Consider the following 20,068-nt stretch of genomic DNA (forward strand, 5'->3'; position numbering starts at 1 on the left):
TTAGGCGTCACGCAGAGGTCATTCCGCTGGGCGGTGGCCGAGCTGGCACTCCAACGCTGGGCGGAATGGCTCCAGAGCCAGACTGAAGGTGGGAGAGATGACTCGGTCCCAGCCAGGCGGTGAGTTCCTCTGGGCTAGGTCCCAGGTGCTGGCGCAGCAAAGACCACCCGGAGAAAGAGACGGTGAAGGCCCTGGGACTTCTTGGGGCGTCCGGCGGAGGCGGGGACAGGGCTCCCTTCAGGCAGTCTTGGACTAGCTGAGTTGTCCCAGGAAGATGGGTGACAGCCGCTTTCCCGAGCTCCCCCGGCCCAGGCTGGGGTCCTGGCGACTCGCCAAGGCACCGGTGCGGGCTGGGGCTGGGGCTGGGGCTGGAGCCGGGGCGGAGGAGAGGGGCGAGAAGCGAGGCGGGCCCAGAGCAGAAATAGGAGAAGGGAGAGGGGGAGGGGGCGGGGAGTCTTTCCTGGGGCAGGAACCCTGGCCCCCCTTGGCGCAGCCGGCCCGCAAAGTGATTCTGCAGATGGAAGGAATTAAGTCGGAGGGGGAGGGTCCGATGGTGATAGCGAGAGGAGGGAGTTAGAAGTGTGTGTATCTGTGTACGCGCGTCTGAGAGAGGAGCGGGAGACAGGGAGAAACATCAGACCAGACGGAAATAGAAGAGAGGAGACAAGAAAGAGTGAAAGAGAAGAACATACACAACACACACACACACACACACACACACACACACACACACACACACACGGAGCGCGCCACATAGACGACGGACACGGGAGACACTAATCGAAGAGAGAAAGAGGGAGTATAAGAAAGGAGGGAAAATAGGAAAGGAAAAGTGAGTGAAAATTAAACAATTGCGGAGGATTTGGAAAGAACGAAGCAAGAGAGCTGACGACAGAATGAGACGAGATTGATTAGGCCAGGGCTGCACCGAGCTCCCGGCAGCTCTGGGAGCTGGGTTGGCCGGGCTGGGGCGAGGTGGGGCTTGGGCGGGGCCTCGCATGGGCGGGCTCGGTCGGTGCTGCATATGCAGATGAGCCTCATTCCCCTCTCCCCCCGCCCCTGACGGTTCATATTCAACGAGACAGCCAATGCAAGGAGAGGACGGTGCCAGGCGGGGCTAGGAGTGGGCGGGGCATCGTGGACCCCACCCCTGGAGCCGCCGCTGGAGGGGTTAGCAGCAAGGCAGATAGCGGGTCGCCGGGCCGGGCGGGACGCAGTGGGCGGGGCGGAGGGGGCGGGGCCAAAAGTTTCCTGCCCAACTTTCGCAGCCTCCTTCCACCGCCCGCGCGCGCCGGGGCTGCAGTCGGGGGGAGGTGGCGGTGGCTGCAGCGGCTGCGGGCAGCGCGCGGGGCGCAGGGCGCGGGGCGATCGCCGTCGGGGTTAGGGAGGCGGGCAGTGGGCGCAGGCTCCCCGGTGCCCGCCCCTCCGCTGCGGAGGGGGGCCGCGAGCGGGCGGCCGGGGAGGGGCCGGCACTGCCGCCGCAAAATGAGCCTGCTGTCGGCCATCGACACGAGCGCCGCCTCGGTGTACCAGCCTGCCCAGCTGCTCAACTGGGTCTACCTGTCGCTGCAGGACACGCACCAGGCTAGCGCCTTCGATGCCTTCCGGCCCGAACCGACCGCCGGCGCCGCGCCCCCGGAGCTGGCCTTCGGCAAGGGCCGCCCGGAGCAGCTGGGCTCGCCCCTGCACTCCAGCTATCTCAACAGCTTCTTCCAGCTGCAGCGCGGAGAGGTGGGTGCCCCCGCGCGCCCCCGCCCACCTCCCCACCGCCCCACTGTGGCGGGCCGTTCCCTGTCTGACCCGCTCTTCCTGGCCTGGCGCGGCCTGGCTCCGCATTGCCCGGCCCGGCTTGGCTTGGCTTCGTTCAACTCTGCCAAACTCGCTGCCCGAAGTCCCCGGGGTGCCGGGAGCGCGTCACCTCCCGGCTGAGCCTGGGCTGGAGCAACGCAGGCCGGGGCGGGGCTCTCCCGCCCCCTCTCCCTGCCAGGGCAGCCCTACTCCAAAGGGGTTGGGGGAGGGAGTTGAGGAGGGGTTGTCTCCGGATTTTCTCCAGACAGCTGGGGTGCGGCCTGGGCGGGGAGCCCCTTCCAAGTGTCCTTCTCACGCCCAACCCTATCCTTGTCCTGGCCACCGCGGGCTGGGACCGAGAGTGCAGATTCTGCTCAGGGCTCCTCTGGAAGGGCCTAAAATCTTTGCTCCGACCTCTGCTGTTCCCGACCCGAAAGGCACCCTGGAGAGCAGTGACTGCCCAGAGGGCTTCTCCTGTTGTTCTCACTCGGGGACCCCAGATAAGTCCTCCAGCTGCTCGCCCTCCCCCAGCCACATAGGAAGTGGTTTCTGAGGGCTTGACCCCACAGACTGCGCTGTCCCTAGCCCTCCCAGCCTGGAAGGAAATGAAAGGGAAATCCTCTTGAGCTCTTGGGAGGGGGGCTAGAAAGGGAGAGAGGTTCCAGCTGCCCAGCGCCTTCTGCAGAAACCTGGGCCGGCTGTGTTGCAAAGTCTGCCTGTTTGGTAGATTCAGTTACAAAGTTGACTGGGCAGCGCCTCTTTGCCAGCAAGATAAATACACAGATCGCCACCACCTCCCAGCCCTTTTTGAAGAGTCTCCAGGGCCTGCCCAGATACCACTCCTTTCCCTGGGCTGGACTCCTCCTCTCCCTCCATTTACTTCTGCCTCATTTGGGAATTTCAGACACCCATCTGTGGCCTTCACTTCCTCCCCTTGTGGGGGCTTTCTCTGCAAAGATGCAAGAGGTGTGTTGGGGGGAGGACACACATGGGGGTCACTTTCCTTCCAGACCTGGGCACATCGGTGAATTTTAGGAGACTCAGAGTCCTGAATGGGTTGGGAGGAAAGCCTATGTATGCAAGGGTGTGCTGGGGATAAGAGAGGGATGCAGAGGGTCGCCCTTGAGTTCGACTCTGCCATTATTTACTAGGGGAGACATGGACATATAAAATGCTGGCCTAAGGCCAATACTACCCAGGCTGACGTGTTGACCTGTGTGGGTAGAACAGGTGTGGGAGGGGGCTGGGTGCAGAGGAGGAAGATGAGTCTGGAAGTGCACCCTTTGGTGCCAGGCAAAAGCATTTGTATGCCAAAGCTCTTTGTAAACTGTAAAGCATTCCCTCTGAGTGAGGAATGGTTCTTGGCTGGAGATCTTTCTTTCTTGTAAGAGACTTTTCTGCCTCTTCGGGGAACTGGCTTCAGGTGACCAGCGACTTTGGAGGACCGTTTGTGGGGTGTTTCTTCGGTCCATGGTGTTTTTAGTTGTTTGTTCTCTTACCAAACATTTGTTGAGCTCTGGGCAGGCCCTGGGGATTCACAACCACAGGCTAGTGGGGGCCACGGATGAGTAAACAGACATAGGGTATGAATGGTGGGTGATTTGATGGGGGCGCTTGTGGGAGCCCCAAGGGAGTTTCTCACCCTGGGAGAAGGCTGAACTTGACCCACAGATCAAGTGTGGACCCCTAGTCAACCTCTTCTAGCCTCCCTCTGCTCTCCCTACCATGGTGGCATTGTTCCCCACCAGTGGGTCTCCCCTGAAAGGACCTGGGAGTTTGGGGCCATCAAGAGTACCCTATGAGAATAGGATGTTGTGCTGCTTTTTGAAAATTTCTGGTATCCAGGATCCCAACTGGAGCTCAGTGAGACCTGCCCTCTGTCACTTCATTGCTGCGTACCTCAGTTTCCCCATAAAGGCACACACTGTGAAAGGAGCAGGAAAAGGTTATACTGTATAGTGCAGTGGTGTGGAAAAGTCTTTCATGACCCGACTTCAGGGAACCCCGTCTCCCTCTGAGCCTTAGCTTACCTATCTGTTAAATGTAGTCTCTGCTACACCCCAGGATGGTATATCTATAGTATTTGAGACCTGTTCAAACAAGAGAGGGCTTGGGGAGGCAAGAGGGACTTCTCCGATGCTCACAGGCCAGTGGCTTCCTCGGAGGTGATGAAGGGCTGTGCCTGCTGACTTCCGGAAGGCCCTCTTGGCTACAGGCTCACTCATCCTCACCGCCCCCCCACCCACCCACTTTGCCTCCTAAACCCTCTCAAAGCCTCAGCTGTGTTCCTGGGGACAGGCCTTTCCTGCGCCCAGGGCTTAGCTGGTGACCTAATATGGCTCCAAAATAGCAACTGGCTGAGAAGGCTAGAAAAAATACCCCCCACCTCAATGCCACCAAGGGGCTGGTCGGAGAGGAAGCAAGTCGTGTGTGGGCCGGAGGGGACTCTACGGAGGGACCCAGGGGGTCCAGGAGCATCACCATTCTGTGCGAGGCCTGGCAGGCCCGGTGGTAGTGCCTGTGGATGTGACTTGCATGCTGACCACTGACCACGGCCTGTCTGCGCCAGCCCCTGTGCCAAGAGCCCACCCCCTCCTGCACCACCCCCAGGCTGCTCTCACCACAATAGCAAAACACCATGAATGCAGCTGGGATTTGGAGGGGGTGAGGACATGGGGGCACAGAAGCCCATTGTGCCCCTGGAACCTCGGCTCTGGAAGCTGAAGATAAGCCAACGGTTCTGAGTGGCACACTGGCCCTGAGAGCAGAGAGAGAGATGGCAGAGTTCACACCAGAGTTCCTGGTGCAGGAGCAAGCACCAGGAGGTGACTTGGATTCTTGTGGGGACTTCCCAGCTTGTGGTGAGGGTGCCAGGCTGAAGCGGACACAAGCACCTTGCACAGTTTCTTAAAAGGCTTCTGGGTCTACAAACTAGGCCCCGTGAAACCCAGTTTCAAAAACCTGATCTATGGCAACGACAATACACTTTTAGAAAGGGATTCTTAAGTCCCTTGGCTGAGCCCCTTCTCTCTTTCCAGGTACCCAAGGAAGGCAGTTCTTAGACAGAGTGGGGGTTGGGCTGCATGGTCTTCCCTGCTTGTTTGGAATTTAAATTCACAGTTGTAAAGGGACTATGGGAGTCATTTCTGGAAAAGCTGAGTTACCTCCTTGTGAAGATGACCTCTTGGGCCCCTTGGAGGACTGCCCAGAGCCCCTGCCAGGTAGTCCCTGTACCCCCCAGCCTCCAGGGAGATGTGGCTGTCTCACTCCATTCAGGTAGAATTCTTAGGGCAGCTGTTCCCTTTCCCCGTTTCTCCAGGGACAGAGGTAGCTGGAAGGTGTGGCCCTACTGTCAAGAGACCCCTACTTTGTGAATGTTGGGGGAAGGACTTTGTGGTCAAATACATTTGGAAGACACAGTGTCCTTCCTTTCCCTTGGAAACACACAATGCCCACTAGCATAGTAAAGGCTCTGAGAAGTCCTGCAGTGCAAAACCTGTTAACCTTTCTTCAGTGTGACAGTTCCCACACCTATTTGAGCAGAGAACATTTTTGGCTTAGGACACCTGCCAGTGTTCTTTCAAATATCTCCAGGCCCAGGGATGCTTATTCCTGGGAGACCTCTCCATTGTTGGATAGTTCCGATAGTTCCAACCTTTAGGAAGCTCTTCCTAGAGCATTAGCCTCTGTAGCAATGAACCTCCTCTTTGCTGCTCAGGTCTACCCATTGGTGGTTTGAGAACAGTAGCAAGGTGTCACAAGGCTTAACAGATGGCCTTTCCCTGGGCCCAGCCCTTCTGTACAGACATGGCCATTAAAACCCTTAGAGGAGTAGCTATAGTGTCCTGCTTTAAAAGGCCCCAGTCTTGACAGTTTCCCAAGGGTTTGGATGTGTCACCTGTGCCCTCAACAGGTGGAGATAAGCCCACGGGCTGCCTGACCAGTGTGGATGTGTGGAACAAAGCCACATTTCTGCCTGAGGATATGAGGTGCCCATGTTTGAGAATGGGCTTAAGGATCTCCGGTGGGTTCCCAGCAGCCTTTGTGGTCTGTGTGTGTTTAGGGGACAGCCCCAGGGCCTGGGAGCAATGGCCATTCTATTCCAGTCCAGAGTTTGGGAGGATGCTCCCAGCTCTCTTGGCCACCCTTAGGAAGCTGAAGTGTGACTCAGGCAAGGAGGACCGTCATTTGAGAAGCTGTTGGCTGAGGCAACCTGACCCTCCCTCTGTCAGATTACGTTGACTGGACAGGCATGGGCTCAGAGGAAAGACCACACCTCGTGGACCTTCTGAGTCAGGTGGGAGGGAGGAAAGCAGACGGCATTAGTAATCAGTAAGTAGTAGTGGCAGGGAGCCAGATGCCATCAGTACCCAGAGGAGGGCTTGGGGAGGAGATGGCCCGTGTGGAACAGTCCCCTGCTCTTGGGTGGTGCTCTATTCATGGCCTCTCTTTCCTCATAGCTCCCATTTTTTGCAAAAGAGGACACAGAGGCCTGGCAAGTCACCTAGCCAGTCAGTGGGAGAGCTCGATCTAGAATTCTGTGTTCCAGCTATGGGTTGCCTCTGCAACCCGTCCTGCAATTGGTCCCCAGGTTTGCCCTCCCCTTGATCAGCCTCCGGGTCCCAGTGAGGGCAGGCAGCAATCCATCTGGACAGGGGCATCCTATCAAGCCTCAATGCCTCCGACATTTTGTCTCTGATCCCCAAACTTTCTGGAATTGCTGAATACTGGTCATGGGTACTGGATTTCCTACCATGTCCCTGTTCCAGCCACTCCCCATCAACCCAGCATGGGGGCATGAGTCCAGGGCTGGCCTGCTTTAGGAGAAGCAGAGAAGATGGGCACTGAGTACTTCCTACTGCTTCTGCACCAATATCCTAGCCTGTGTGCAGCATCCCCATTGTTTGGATAGGGAAACTAAGGCTCTTCTACAGAAAGATGATGCATTCGGGGAATCAGTAGCAGAACCAGGACTCCAGCCTAGGTCTCAAGTCCTCGATCTGTTTTGTGTGTGTGTGTGTGTGTGTGTGTGTGTGTGTGTGTGTGTGTCTGTCTGTGTGTGTGTGTGTGTCTGTGTGTGTGTGTGTGTGTGTGTCGTGGTGGTAGTGATGGCATGTGATTCTTTATTCAGCCCTCCTCTGGCCATACGGGTCTACTTGGGGTTTCTGAAAACATCAAGCACTCTCCCTCCTCTAAGCTCCTGCACTTGCTATTGCTGCTACCTAAAATGCCATTCCCTGCCCTTGTACATGGACACATTCCAACTGGCTTCTTTATGACACAAATGGATGTCCTTTCTCTGAGGGGTTTTACTTGGCTGCCACCAGGAGCAGATCTCTCTCCAGCTGCTGTGAGCCTGTGAAAAATGAGTTGTAGGTGCTCTGGTAAAGCATGTCTTTTTATTTTATTTTATTTTATTTTTATTTATTTTTATTTTTTATTGAATCTGGCTCTGTCACCTAGGCTGGAGTGCAGTGGCACGATCTCTGCTCACTGCAACCTCCACTTCCCCCCAGGCTCAAGAGATTCTCCTGCCTCAGCCTCCCTAGTAGCTGGGATTACAGGCACCCACCACCACTCCTGGCTAATTTTTTGTAAAGCATGTCTGAACGATTGGTCTTGTCCTGTAATAGCAATGTGTGTGTCTGTCTCAGTAGTTAGACTGTCAGCTCCCTGAGAGTAGGAATCTTGTCTTTTCTACTTAGTAATCCTGGCATCTGGTTCTTAGTGCGGAAGACATGCTAGCTGCTCAGTTAATGTTTTCTACATGGGTGGGTGTCTTGAATTGTAACCTCCCCTCCTCCCTTCCACCTCCAGACTTGTGAGCATGTAAGTACTCTCCTGGGCTACTTTGCCTTTTGTTCTGTCTCACAGAAAAAAACTATTTATTGATTTCTTGATTAATTGGAATGAGCTGACTTGGGAGATAGTGAAATCTTGTCCCCTACAAGTGTTTCAGCAGAGGCCTGGGTATGCTGATGAATGGTCCTTGACCTTTTTTGGTTAGGGACCTCTTTGAGACTCTGAAGACAACTAGAGTTTCTGCTGCCAGCACAATGCACACAACAGAAGCATTCGTGCACATGCATATACACATGTGTGCATGTGATTTCAGGGGGACCGTGCACACCTTCATGCCCACAGTGGATCACAGATCAAGGACCCCTACAATGGAGACTGCAAGCCTCATTGGTACTCCAGACCGAGTACAGTCTAGCTAAATATGCTAGACTTTCCAGTCCTGGGATTGTCATATTCTTGCTCTCTGCTTTCATTCAACGAATATGCTCTAGCAGTAAGAGGCAGCCCGGTCCCCAGTGCTTACACACTAGCTGGGCAGAGGGCGTATAGCTGTGAAACGCGAGCACCTGTCAGGTGAGTGGTGACCCTGGGCTGGAGCTGTTAGAACCAAGGAGGAAAGGGATCTCCTCAGGTCTCCTCTGCTTTGTCCTGCTGCCACTGTCTGTTCCCCCTTTCCTGGGTCCTTTCCCTATTTCTCTCTGCCCACTCCCCCACCAAAAATAACCTGGACTTGTGATTTAAATAAGAATCTTTTGCTAAGCACTGACTGTGTCCAGGGAACTGTGTTTTACATTTGCCGGGTGAATGGGCCTCCAGGAGGCAGTGGTGCCCTCTGGGGTCCTGGGTGAAGGGTTGCTGTGCCTGTCGTGGCCAGTCCAGCACTGTCCTGGCCCATGGGTCAGCTTTAGACCTGGGAAACAAACAGAGTCAGGGGCTGAGCACAGCTGAAGACCCTCAGTCAAGGTGTGGCCATGTTTTCCCTTTGGCTCACTTCCCACCTTGCCCACGGGCTGTCTCCTTGTCTCCCTGAGATGGGCTGGTGTCCACCTCTGTGTATATCGGACATGTATGTGTTTGACCAGCCCCAGATAGATGCCTGAGGTGGAGGAAGTACAGATCCCCTTGGGACAGGGGTGGATTCATTGGTGAGATGAATGGTCTCTTGTCCCAAACAGAGGAGTGTGGGTGCGTGTGTGTGTGTGCGCGTGTCTGTGGGGTGGAGTAGGGGTGGCTTTGGGATAAGAAAGCGGTTGTTCAGCTGATGAAAGGAACCCCTACAGAGCTGGGGACTCAAATCAGAGTTCCTCCTCCGGGGCCTTCTCAGGCCTGGGGAGCAGGACTCAGCACTTGCTTCTGCCTTGCCTGGCAACCTGGCCCAGACGCTGCCTTCTCCATGGTCTCACTGTGGCCATATCCTTCCCAGCACATGCTGCTCCCCATCCTGCCTGCTGTCACTGCCTCTCCCGTCTGTCTCTTGTCCTGTCTCTGTGCCCTCTCTTCTCCCTCTGGGCTGCCCTCTGCAGCTTCTACCCCCCTGCCCTAACTCCTGCGATCCCTCACCCACTGTGCCTACTTACTGTCCTGCAGGGAGGGAAGAAAAGAGAAGAAGTCCTGCTGGTCAGGCTCTGGGGAGAACTGGAGTCAGCCTTGGTAATCTCTGCCTCTGTACCCTGTATTCTGCAGCAGAACCACCATCCCCAGGGCCTGCATCCCTCATGCAGCCCAGAGACACTGGTCCCTCATCTTGCAAGGGCTGAGGGGCTTAGCATATGATGGCGCAGGGCCTCCGTGCCAAGGAGAGTGGTCTGCACCTGGCATTTTCCTCTGATTCCCCTTCCTATAGGGGAGGTCAAGCCTTGGAGACCATGTAGAGGCTGAAATATAACAGGGCAACACGTGCTGGCTGTGTTACCTTGAACAAATCGCTCAGCCTCTCTGCACCTCAGTTTCTAGCTCTATAATATGGGGCCAATAATGCCCATTTGAATAGTATTCTTGCCAGTTATGAAGGGACTAAGAAAGGTAAAGGATTTAGTCAAGTATATGACACACCACATGATCAGAGTAAACCACAGGCTGAGCACATTGACTCATGCCTATAATCCCAGCATTTTGGGAGGCCGAGGCAGGCAGATCACTTGAGCCCAGGAGTTTGAGACCTGCCTGTGCAACATGGTGAAACCTCATCTCTACAAATAATAAATACAAAAAATCAGCCAGCCATGGTGCTATGCACCTGTTGTCTTACCTACTTGAGAGGCTGAGGTGGGAGAATCACCTGAGCCCAGGAACAGTAGGCTGCAGTGAGCTGTGATTGTGCCACTGCACCCAGCCTGGGTGACAGAGTAAGAACAGTGAGACCCTGTCTCAAAAAAAAAAAAAAAAAGTAAACTATAATGTCTTCCCACCTACCTTTCCCCAACAGCCAAGCAAAAACCCTGGAGAAATTCCAGCACTGGGCAGGAGTGTGATGCACGGTCCCCCAGATGTGGTGTGAGGGTCACATGCTTCCTGCTAGCTGCTGGGGTCACTGACCTAGGGAGGAAAGAGAGGTGGCCTCTTCCCTAAGGCTGGTGATTTGGGCCTAGATGGCCCAAGGGCTTCCACTTACCGCATAAGTGGGTGTGCCCTGCATTAGTGCCCAGTGCAGCCTAATCTAAGGTGGGAGTGCCCCTCCACTCGGCCCATGGAAATGAGAAGACCGCTAGGGCATCTGTCATCCTGTCTGTCAAGTGGGCAGGCCCTTCCCTGCTGGTGACCATCTGCACCCAGGGCAGGCTGTGGGGCAACGGAGGCTTGCAGAACTTTTGTCTTCAGGGATGTCCAGCCTTGTGGGAGAGGTGAGGAGGCCTCACCCGTGGGGAGAGATTAGAGACCGACTTCAGAGTTCCACCTGTCACTCAGGAGGGGCTGCGCCATGATCCCTGCCCCCCCTCCTGCCAAGCACAGTGCTGGACTGGGCTACACTGGGGTCGGAGGGATCAGCGAGGCCTCTGGTGGGGGTCGGGGCCTCTATGGCCAGGGGGAACTTCAGGAGCACCTGAATCTGTGCTTTTCATGCTTTTCCTTGGAGCCTGAGGCCTGAGTAAGGGGAAGGGATGGGGTCAAGGCCAAAACCCTGGAGTTAGAGCCCGATCTGGAGCCAGGCCCTGGAGGGGTTCTGGATGGACACAGAGAAGAGCATTCCCAGGGTGAGGCAGCAAGTGCGGGCTGGAGGGAGAAAGGCAGAGCTGCGCGGTGGGCATGCGGGGAGGAGTAGGGTTAGGGCCTATAGATGAACATTTCTAGGGCTGCCGTGCGCTCCAGCCACAGAAGGAAGGCCACAGAACAGAGGGTGCCTGTGTTGGCCTCTGCATGCCAGGCTCCAGGGGCGTCTCTCAGGACCCTGGTGTCTGGACCCTAGGAAAGCAGGACCGCAGGGATCGGCAAGGTCGCCCTTCTTCCCCGCTCCATTTTACACTGTAGAGGTGGGAAACCCAGGAGGCCAAGCCCCAGCTCCGAGCAGGAGAGGATAGAGCTCTGTGTCCTGGCCTCTGTTCCATCCAGTCCCCACAGGCTGTGGAAACAACCAGGAGGCTGATTTGCCTTTCACCTCCCTGGCCCGAGCTCAAACGGGGCTTCGGAGAGGAAGCAGCTCACTGCCCCACCCACCCTTCACACCGGCCAGCCAAGCAGGACTTCTGGCCCTGGGGCCTGTCTGGGTGCCCTGGTCTGCGTCCCTGTGCCCCTGTGGGCCTCAGTTTCCCCATCTGTCATGTGGGAATGAGGTGGGATCAGCTGATGGTCTCTGCCCTTTTGGCTCTAAGGTAGTGTTCGTCTGGAATTAGGGCTTGGGGAAGGGCCCTAATTCCCTGCAGCCAGGCTGGAGGGCACTAGAGGTGGAAAGGCCATGAGGAGGGGAAGCTCTGACGTCGCTTCTCTCACCGTGGAGCTGCCTGGGGCAGCAGCAAGGCTGTGGCCCTCCAGAGGGTGGGGTGTCGAGCTGCCAAGGAGAGGGCACCCGCTTAGAGGCCTCTGACTGCCCAGGGATGCCTGTGGGGCCGTCCGTGGGCAGGGGACCGTGGCCGCAAGATGGGGGAGAGGTTTTTCAGGGTGTAATTAGTGCACTTTCTGGCACCCACCAAACTTCCCCTTCCTCTTGACAATTTGCTGCCAAACAGCCTGATTCCTGTGGACTTGCTTAAATCTTATCCAGGGGGGGAAAAAAAAAAACAAACCAGAAGGAAAGAAAGAAAGGAAGAAAAAGAAAAAAATAATAAGTGGGTTGTTATTTGTGAAATTGTGTTTCCCAGCCATGAGGGTGAGTCACACCATTTGGGGCTTCAAGTTTCTTGTTTGGATGAACTTTTCTCTGGGAGGCTGGGGCGGATTTGGAGGGGGAGGGGGCCTTCTGGTGTGGGGAAAGTCTTAGAGTCAAGATAAGGGGAGACCCTGATGGTTGGGAAGTCCAGGTGCTCCAAGGCTGGGTGGGACAGTGCTGGTTGTACCTTAATTGCCTAGGGGAGCTTGAAAAATACAGATTGGGCTGCAGTAGGCGGGGGTGTTGTTGCTTCATGGGGATGGAGTTTCAGTCTGGGAAGATGAAAAAGTTCTGGAGCTGGACGGTGGCGATGGCTGCCCAGCAGCGTGAATGCTCTTAATGCCACTCAACTGTACACTTAAAAATCATTAAAATGGTCAATTTTGTTGTGTATATTTTGCCACACACCTAAAAATACAGATTTCAGGCCCTCGATTCCAGGTGGCTGCTTTGGTAGGTCTGAGGTGAGGCCCAGAAAACTATTTGTCATAAGCTTCCCAGGTCATTCAATGCAGGCTTGGGCACACTCATGTAATCTGTAAAATGGGATAGTGACTCATAGAGTTGTGGGGAGAATCAGCTGTCTCAATACGTGCAAAATTTCCAGTGCTGGGGTCACAGTAAGAGCTTGGTCTGTGTCACTATTATCCTCTGATCCGGTTTTTATCAGAACTCTCCCCGGCGCCCTGGAAGGTCGACCCCCATTGGCTCCCACAGCTCCAGGGATGGGGGACCCTCTGCTTCTCAGGGTGGACTGCTCCATCTTGGGCTTATCTGAGAGCTGCAGTCCCCCTCAGGCTGAACGCAGGTCGATGTGGAATCTTCCACTCTGGATTTGGTGGTCGGGCCAGGCAGTGATAGAGAAGTTACAGTCAGTAGGACCCATTGAGATCCTTCCCAATCTCTATAGATGACTGTGTGCTGGGCTAGCCTGTGCCGGATGTGGTGTCTGTGTCTTTCCTTCCACATCCCAGGCTCTGCTCCAGATGCACACGAGAGGGAACAGAGGCCCAGAAGGAAAGGGCTGTGGTCACACAGCCATGTGCCCTGAGGCACCAAGAATATTAGTGACACCCAGATGATGAGGACCATGTCGCTAGAAGGGGAGTGGCAGATGCCTGCAGATGGAAACAGTCGGGTGGCTGGGACACATACTTGTGCAAAGTAGGATCTACTTCAACTGGGGGAGACAAGGCTGTGCCCTGTCCCTGGGGCCAGCCCGCAGCTTGCCTCCCTTCCTATGCTAAGGGAACACAGAAAGGACTGTCCCCAGCCTGGGCTCCTGTCTGCCCCATCTTTGTAAGGGAGCCTGAGGCCCTTCCTTTCAGTGGCCCTGCTTCTCCTTCAGCCTGGAACTCCCGAAAATAAATCCTTGTCTCCCCATCAGACACTAGGCCCCCCAAGGTCCGTAGCTTATTCCTGCAGTTCTTGAGCACCTGTGCTGGGGCCAGGAGATACCCAAGCCCCAAGCCCAGATTTGTGGTTGACCCTCCTGAGGAGGCCGCCTCTTTCAGCCTTGGCCTTGCTCCAGGAAAGGGGGACCACTGGTTGCTCCCTGTCAGCCCCACCTTCGCTAAATTCCAGTGCACGAGGCAGCCTGGAGCCCGGGACTCCTATAAATAGAGGCTGTATATACCAGGAGGGGGCCTGGGCCACGTCTGCTGTGAAGCTAAGCAAGATGTCTGGTTCCTGTCATCTGGAGGTGAGAGAGATGGACCACTTCCCTCCTTGGGCTTCCAGAGAGGTGGCTTGGCCGGGCTGAGGGCTCCCCACACACAGACTATACAAGCCTCGGGCTGCAGGAAACCTGGCAAAGGGCTGGGCTTCAGCCTTCTCTAGTGTGAAGCGGGAGCAATGCTGCAAGCTGACGTTTCCCCTTCCTTACAAGGTAGGGAAACTGAGGCAGCAGTGACTTTCCTAAAGTCACCCCAGAGCCCCAAATCTGACAGGTTGCTTTCTACTCTATGTTCTTACCTTGTGGCAGTATGTTAATAACTAATGGTAATAATAATAATAGCCATCATCATCATCGCCATTTACTGAGTGGTTCTGAAGTGCCAGGCATGAGATAATCCACTTTCCATTAGTGACCTCGTTTTAGTTTCATAGAAACCCTAGGAGGAGTTGTTACTAGGCCCATTTTACAGACAGGGTCACCGAGGCCCAGAGTAGTTAACTGGCTTGTCCATGGAGACACACTAGTTAGGATCTGAACTCAGGCTTCTGGAGCCCAGAGCCCTCAAGCTGAAGATTCAGTGTGAATCCATGCGTGTGTTTGGGCTGGGGGTTATGGAACTTCTCCCAGGGCCGCGGCTGCAGCGTGCGTGCCTGTGTCCCAGGGCCGCGGCTGCAGCGTGCGTGCCTGTGTCCCAGGGCCGTGGCTGCAGCGTGCGTGCCTCTGTCCCAGGGCCGTGGCTGCAGCGTGCGTGCTTCTGTCCCAGGGCCGTGGCTGCAGTGTGCGTGCCTCTGTCCCAGGGCCGTGGCTGCAGCGTGTGTGCCTGTGTCCCAGGGCCATGGCTGCAGCGTGTATGCCTCTGTCTCCCACAGGCACTGAGCAACAGTGTGTACAAGGGCGCGTCGCCCTACGGCTCCCTCAACAACATTGCCGATGGCCTCAGCTCCCTCACCGAGCACTTCTCAGACCTGACCCTCACCTCCGAGGCCCGCAAGCCCAGCAAGCGGCCCCCACCCAACTACCTGTGCCACCTGTGCTTCAACAAAGGACACTACATCAAGGACTGCCCCCAGGTAAGGCAGCCCTGGCCCAGGGGATGCTCTTGGGCTCCCCTACTGACCTGCGGACAGGCTCCTGTGGGTGGGGCAGGCAAAGCGGTGTCCCCAGGGCCCCTTCCACCAATGAGGGGCCCCGTGGTCCTCTGGCCTGTACCCTTTTGTCCCCACTGGGATTTCTGAGGCAAGGCTGGCTGCTGTGGTCAGGACAGAGGCCCATCTTCGGCCCACGCTGGTTGGTCAGCAATCAGGGTGGGGGATTTTTGGACCCAAACTGGGCCCCCAAAGGAGGTTCTGTGCCTTCAGGTCTCCACCAGTCGTTTTTGCTAGGTAGGGCCTGTTCTAAGGGGGCAGCCTCCTCACAGCTCCCTGGAGGCCCCATCTCATCACATTCACAGGGAAGGAATGCAGGCTCTGGGCCAGGAATCCAGATGTGCACCCCCTCCCCCGGACCCCACCTCTGCCTCCTCAGCCTGTGAGGGAAGAGGGGAGGGACCCTGCCCCGCACTCTGTGCTCCCAGGATAGGTCTGGGCGAAGGCTTCAGGCACTGCAGAGCGGAGCATCTCTTTCTTGGAGTGAGAAGGGGTGGGCAGATCCAGGCCCCCACCTGACCCGATGCTTCAGTGTGACAGAGTGGGCCTACCGTGCCAGCCCACCCACAGGATGGTCCCTGACCCTGATAGACATGGTTTAGGGATCCTAGGAAGAGAGGGTAGCAGTCATTTTAAATACAGCATGAGATTATCAGTGATTTTTTTTCCTATTAGTTTTTCCTATTTTCCAACTTTTGTTAATAATGTGGCATTACTTTTACTTTACATTTGTAATGGAAATGGAATCCTGGAAACTCTGGAAATGCATGTAGTGTTCCCCTCCAGATGTTGAAAACCGATGCGTGGTTGGGTGGGGCTGGGTCCCTGCAGGACCAGTGGGAGGCCAAGATGTGCTTGTCATTCATTACATTCCCAAACTCTGCTCAGAAACGGCCACACCACACTTCAGGTCCTTGCCACTTAGAGTACGGCCCTGGCAGACATGCATCAGTGCCTTCAGGGAGCTATTACAAATGCAGGCTCTCAGGCCCACCCAAAGCAGCATCTTAGCAAGGTCCCCAGGTGATCCGTGTGCCCCCATCACAGACTCCGCATACATAGTGGGAGCTGACCCACTGACGACTTTCCTGCAGACCCCACATCCCCAGTGGGTCCTGTCCTCCCCCTCAATATACATAGTAAGCAGGAGGCCATTGGCATGAGTGGCTCCCAGCAGAGAGTGAGCACCCTCTGTCCCCCTGGGGTTCTCTGGATAGAATGAGGGGCAAACAGGCGACTGAGGATCTGGTTGGTCCTTAAGCCGTGCTCATGGCCTGTGCAGTCCATAGCCTGTTGCACTTTGTCCAGCTGAGCCCAGCACAGCGGCCCCCAGCTCATGTGCACACAGCCATCCACAACAACCCTCCCTCATCCCATTCCTACAGCCTGGGAAGTGGGCAGAGCCAGACTGAGCTCTATTAAGGAGACAGGCACTGTACTGAGTACTCTCCAAGCAGTATTTCATTTAATGAAACTGCTCTATGTGTTAAGTGCTCTATTTGCCTCATTTTCCATGGTGAAACAGATGCTTCGAGGGAGGAAGGGACTCAGACAGGATTATTGAGCTATCAGTGGAAGAGCTGGGATTTTAATCCAGGCAGGCAGGTGACACTCAGACATCAACAGGGGCTCTGGGGCCCCAAGGAGGTACACTCACTCTGGGCTGGCAGCCTGGAAATGCCTCCAGGAGAAGGGCTTTGGAGAAGGGTGGCAGAGCCTCCCCCAGGGTGACCAATATCCAAAGGCAATGGATGTGAGCCAGAGGCCCGGGGATGGCGGAGGTTGTGTGTGTGTGTGTGTGTGTGTGTGTGTGTGTGTGTGTGTGTGTGTGTGTGTATGTATGAGTGTATGTACACATGCATGCGCCATCCTCTCTCCTGACAGCCAGAGCTCTTCTAAGTGCTGGGGCAGAGTGTCCCTGGCACCTTCCAGCACAGCACTAACATGGGATCTTCCTTCATAGAGATCATCATCTCCTATCGGACTCTTAACTCTATGGCAGAAGGAGGAGCAGCGGCCTCATTGTACAGTCTTGGGGAGGTGGAGAGGGCAGAACGAGATCCCCAGTCTCAGAATCTCCATATTCTTTGCCTCCTTGACCTCCATGTCACTCCAAGCTAAGACCCACATGATCGATGGGGCCTCAGTTTCTCACTGGAGCTGATTGAGGCCTTCTCCTGGCTTCATCCCAAACTTGATTCTGTTCCACACTCCTGAAGGCCCAGGCACCTTCCTCCTCCCTTAATGAGTGGTGGGAGGACAGATAGAAGCTCGCAGCATCAGTTTTATCACCTGTCCCATGAGGCTAAGGAGAGCACCGACACCCAGGGTATTGTGAGGACACAGTGAAACTATGCATGGAAGGTGCTTAGCACAGTCCCTGGCACACAGGAAGTGCTTGGTAAATGTTGGCTAGCATTTTCTTCTCCTTTGGGTCACTATGAAGAGTGCACCCACCTGGCAAGGCACTAGGTATTTGGGCAGGCTGAAACCTGATTGGATGCTGTCTACCCCTCACCTGGCCATGGCTCCAGGGGCAGGTGCTGGGCTGGATTCATCTCCGTGCTCCTCACCATCTGACCACGCCAGCTAAAGGAACCTCACACACAGCAGTGCTCAGTGAAAGGCTCCCTGAAGGGAGGAACGGGTTGACAGGGCTTTTGTAAACCTCAGAAGGAAACCTGTGTCACAAATGAAATCGTGTGTTAGAACCTAACTTCCATAATATTTAAAAGTAGAATGATTTTCTTGGGAACAGCTTTATGAGATATAATTCACTTACCATATAATTCCCATTTGAAGTGTACAATTCAGTGATTTTCGTATATGCCCAGAGTTGTGCAGCTGTCACCTCAATCAGAGAATATTGTCATCATCTCGGAAAGGAATTTCATATTCCTTAGGTATCACCTCTTTTTTTTATTTTTTGAGACAGAGTCTGGCTCTGTTGCCCAGGCTGGAGTGCAGTGGCATCATCTCGGCTCACTGCAACCTCCACCTCCTAGGCTCAAGTGATTCTCGTGCCTCAGCCTCCCAAGTAGCTGGGAATCCAGGCCCTGCCACCATGATCAGCTAATTTTTCTGTTTTTAGTGGAGACAGGGTTTCACCATGTTGGCCAGGCTGGTCTCAAACTCCTGGTCTCAAGTGATCCACCTGCCTCAGCCTCCCAAAGAGCTGGGATTGCAGGCGTGAGCCCCCTCGCCTGGCCCAGGTATCACCTCTTGATCATCTATCCCCTCGCATCCATAACTACTCATCTATTTCTCTCTCTGTAACTCTATCTATTCTGGACATTTCATGTAACTAGAATCACGTAATGTGTGGTCTTTTATGACTGGCTTCTTTCACTTAGCATAATATTTTCATGGTTCATCCACATTATAGCGTGTCAGGAAGCGTTCCTTCCTGTTGTATTTTCTGAAAGAGTTTGTAAAGAATGAGCACTAATTCTTTTTCAGATGTTTGATAGAATTCACCTGTGATGCCATCTGAGCACGGCCTTCTTTTGCGGGTAGATTTTTGATGATTGCTGTGAGTTCTTTACTCATTATAGACCTATTCTGATTTTTTTTTTAATTTCTTTTTTGACTCAGTTACTATAGTTTGCATCTTCCTGGGCATTTGTCCATTTTACCTAATTTGTCTAATTTGTTGGCATACAGTTGTCCGTAGTATTCCCTTATAATCCTTTTTATTTCTGTAAGGTCGTTAATAATGTTCTTTCTTTCATTTCCGATTCTTGGAATTTGAGTCCTCTCTTTTTTCTTGTTCAATCTAGCTAAAGTTTTGTCAATTATTTTGGACTTTTCAAAGAACAAACTTTTGGTTTAGTTTTCTCTATTTTTTTCTATTATTTATCTCATTAACTTGCACTTTAATCTTTATTTTTAAATTATATTTAAAATACATATGACATAAAATTTACCATCTTAACCATTTTTAGCTTACGGTTCAGTGGCATTGAATACATTCACATTGTTGTATGACCATCACCACCTTCCAGCCACAGAACTCTTTTTATCTTGCAAAACTGAAATTTATCTCGAAATTTATCTTGCAGAACTGAAATACTGTGCCTATTACATAATAATTCTCCCTCCCTGCCCCCAGCAGCCACCATTCTACTTTCTGTCTCTATGAATTTGACTACTCTAAGTACCTCGTGTAAGTGGGATCACATGGCGTTTTTCCTTTTGTGACTGGCTTAGTTCACTTAGCATAATTTCCTCAAGTTTCATCCACATTGTAGCATGTACCCGTTTCATTCCTTTTTAAGATGGAGTAATACTCCATTGTATGTATATACCACATTTTTAAATCAGTTCACCCATCAATGGACAACTGGATTGCTTCCACCTTTTGGCTATTGTAAATATTGCTGCTGTGATCGAGGGTTTATAAGTATCTTTGCTTGCCTTCAATTCTCCACTCCAATATTTATTATTTCCTTCCGTCAGCTTACTTTAGATTTAGTTTGCTCTTCTTTTTCTAGTTTCTTAAGGTGGAAAGTTAAGTTACTGATTTTACATCCTTCTTTTCTTTTCTTTTCTTTTCCTTCCTTCCTTCCTTCCTTCCTTCTTTCCTTCCTTCCTTCCTTCCTTCCATCCTTCCTCTTTTTATGGAGACAGGATCCCACTCTGTCACCGAGACTGGAGTGCAGTGGTGTGATCAAAGCTCATTGCAGACTCAAACTCCTGGGCTCAAGTAATCCTCCCATCTCAACCTCTGAAAGAGCTGGGATTACAGGCATGATCCATTGTGCCTGGCCCCTTCTTTTCTTAATGTAGACGATTATAGCTATGAATTTTCCTCTGAGCCCCATCCCATAAGTTTTGGTATATTGTGTCCTATTTTCATTTATCACAGGGCATTTTTTTTTTATTTCCCTTCTGATTTTCTGATTTCCTCTTTGACTCACTGGTTATTTAGGAGTGTGTTGTTTAATATCCACATATTTGTGTGTTTCCCAAACATCTTTTAATGATTTCTAACCTTATTCCATTGTGGTCATAGAACATATTATATTAACCCTCCTAAATGTATTGTGGATTGTTTCAGAACATAGCATTATGAGTTATTCTGGAGAATGTTTTGTGTGCACTTGAGAGAAATGTATTCTGCTGTTGTTTGGTGGAGTGTTTTATAGATGTCTGTTAGGTCTAGTTGGTTCATAGTGATGTCTATGTCTTCTACTGCTTTGTCGATATTCTGCCCAGTTCTTTTATTATTATTTTAAGTGGGGATATTTAAGTCTCCAGAAATTATTGTTTGTCTATTTCTTTCTTCAATTCTGTCAGTTTTTGCTTCATGCATTTGAGTGTTCTATTATTAGGTGCACCTTTGTTTATAGTTGT

General features: G+C 53.2%; 1 protein-coding gene across 2 annotated transcripts in view; it reads left to right on the plus strand.

Moving 5' to 3' along the window:
• The first annotated feature begins 1,269 nt into the window (after positions 1-1,269).
• ZCCHC24 (zinc finger CCHC-type containing 24) overlaps positions 1,270-20,068 on the plus strand; it is a 63,455-nt gene continuing 44,656 nt past the window's right edge. For both annotated transcript variants that reach the window (XR_013398058.1, XM_015147156.3), the window contains exons 1-2: positions 1,270-1,731; positions 14,438-14,638. Coding sequence is in view for 1 of the 2 variants with exons in the window: in XM_015147156.3 (XP_015002642.1) it covers positions 1,486-1,731; positions 14,438-14,638 (447 nt within the window). In the remaining variant the exon portion in view is untranslated. The remainder of the gene's footprint in view (positions 1,732-14,437; positions 14,639-20,068) is intronic.

Source organism: Macaca mulatta, chromosome 9 (genome assembly GCF_049350105.2).
Source record: "Macaca mulatta isolate MMU2019108-1 chromosome 9, T2T-MMU8v2.0, whole genome shotgun sequence".
In the NCBI taxonomy this organism is placed as follows: domain Eukaryota; kingdom Metazoa; phylum Chordata; class Mammalia; order Primates; family Cercopithecidae; genus Macaca; species Macaca mulatta.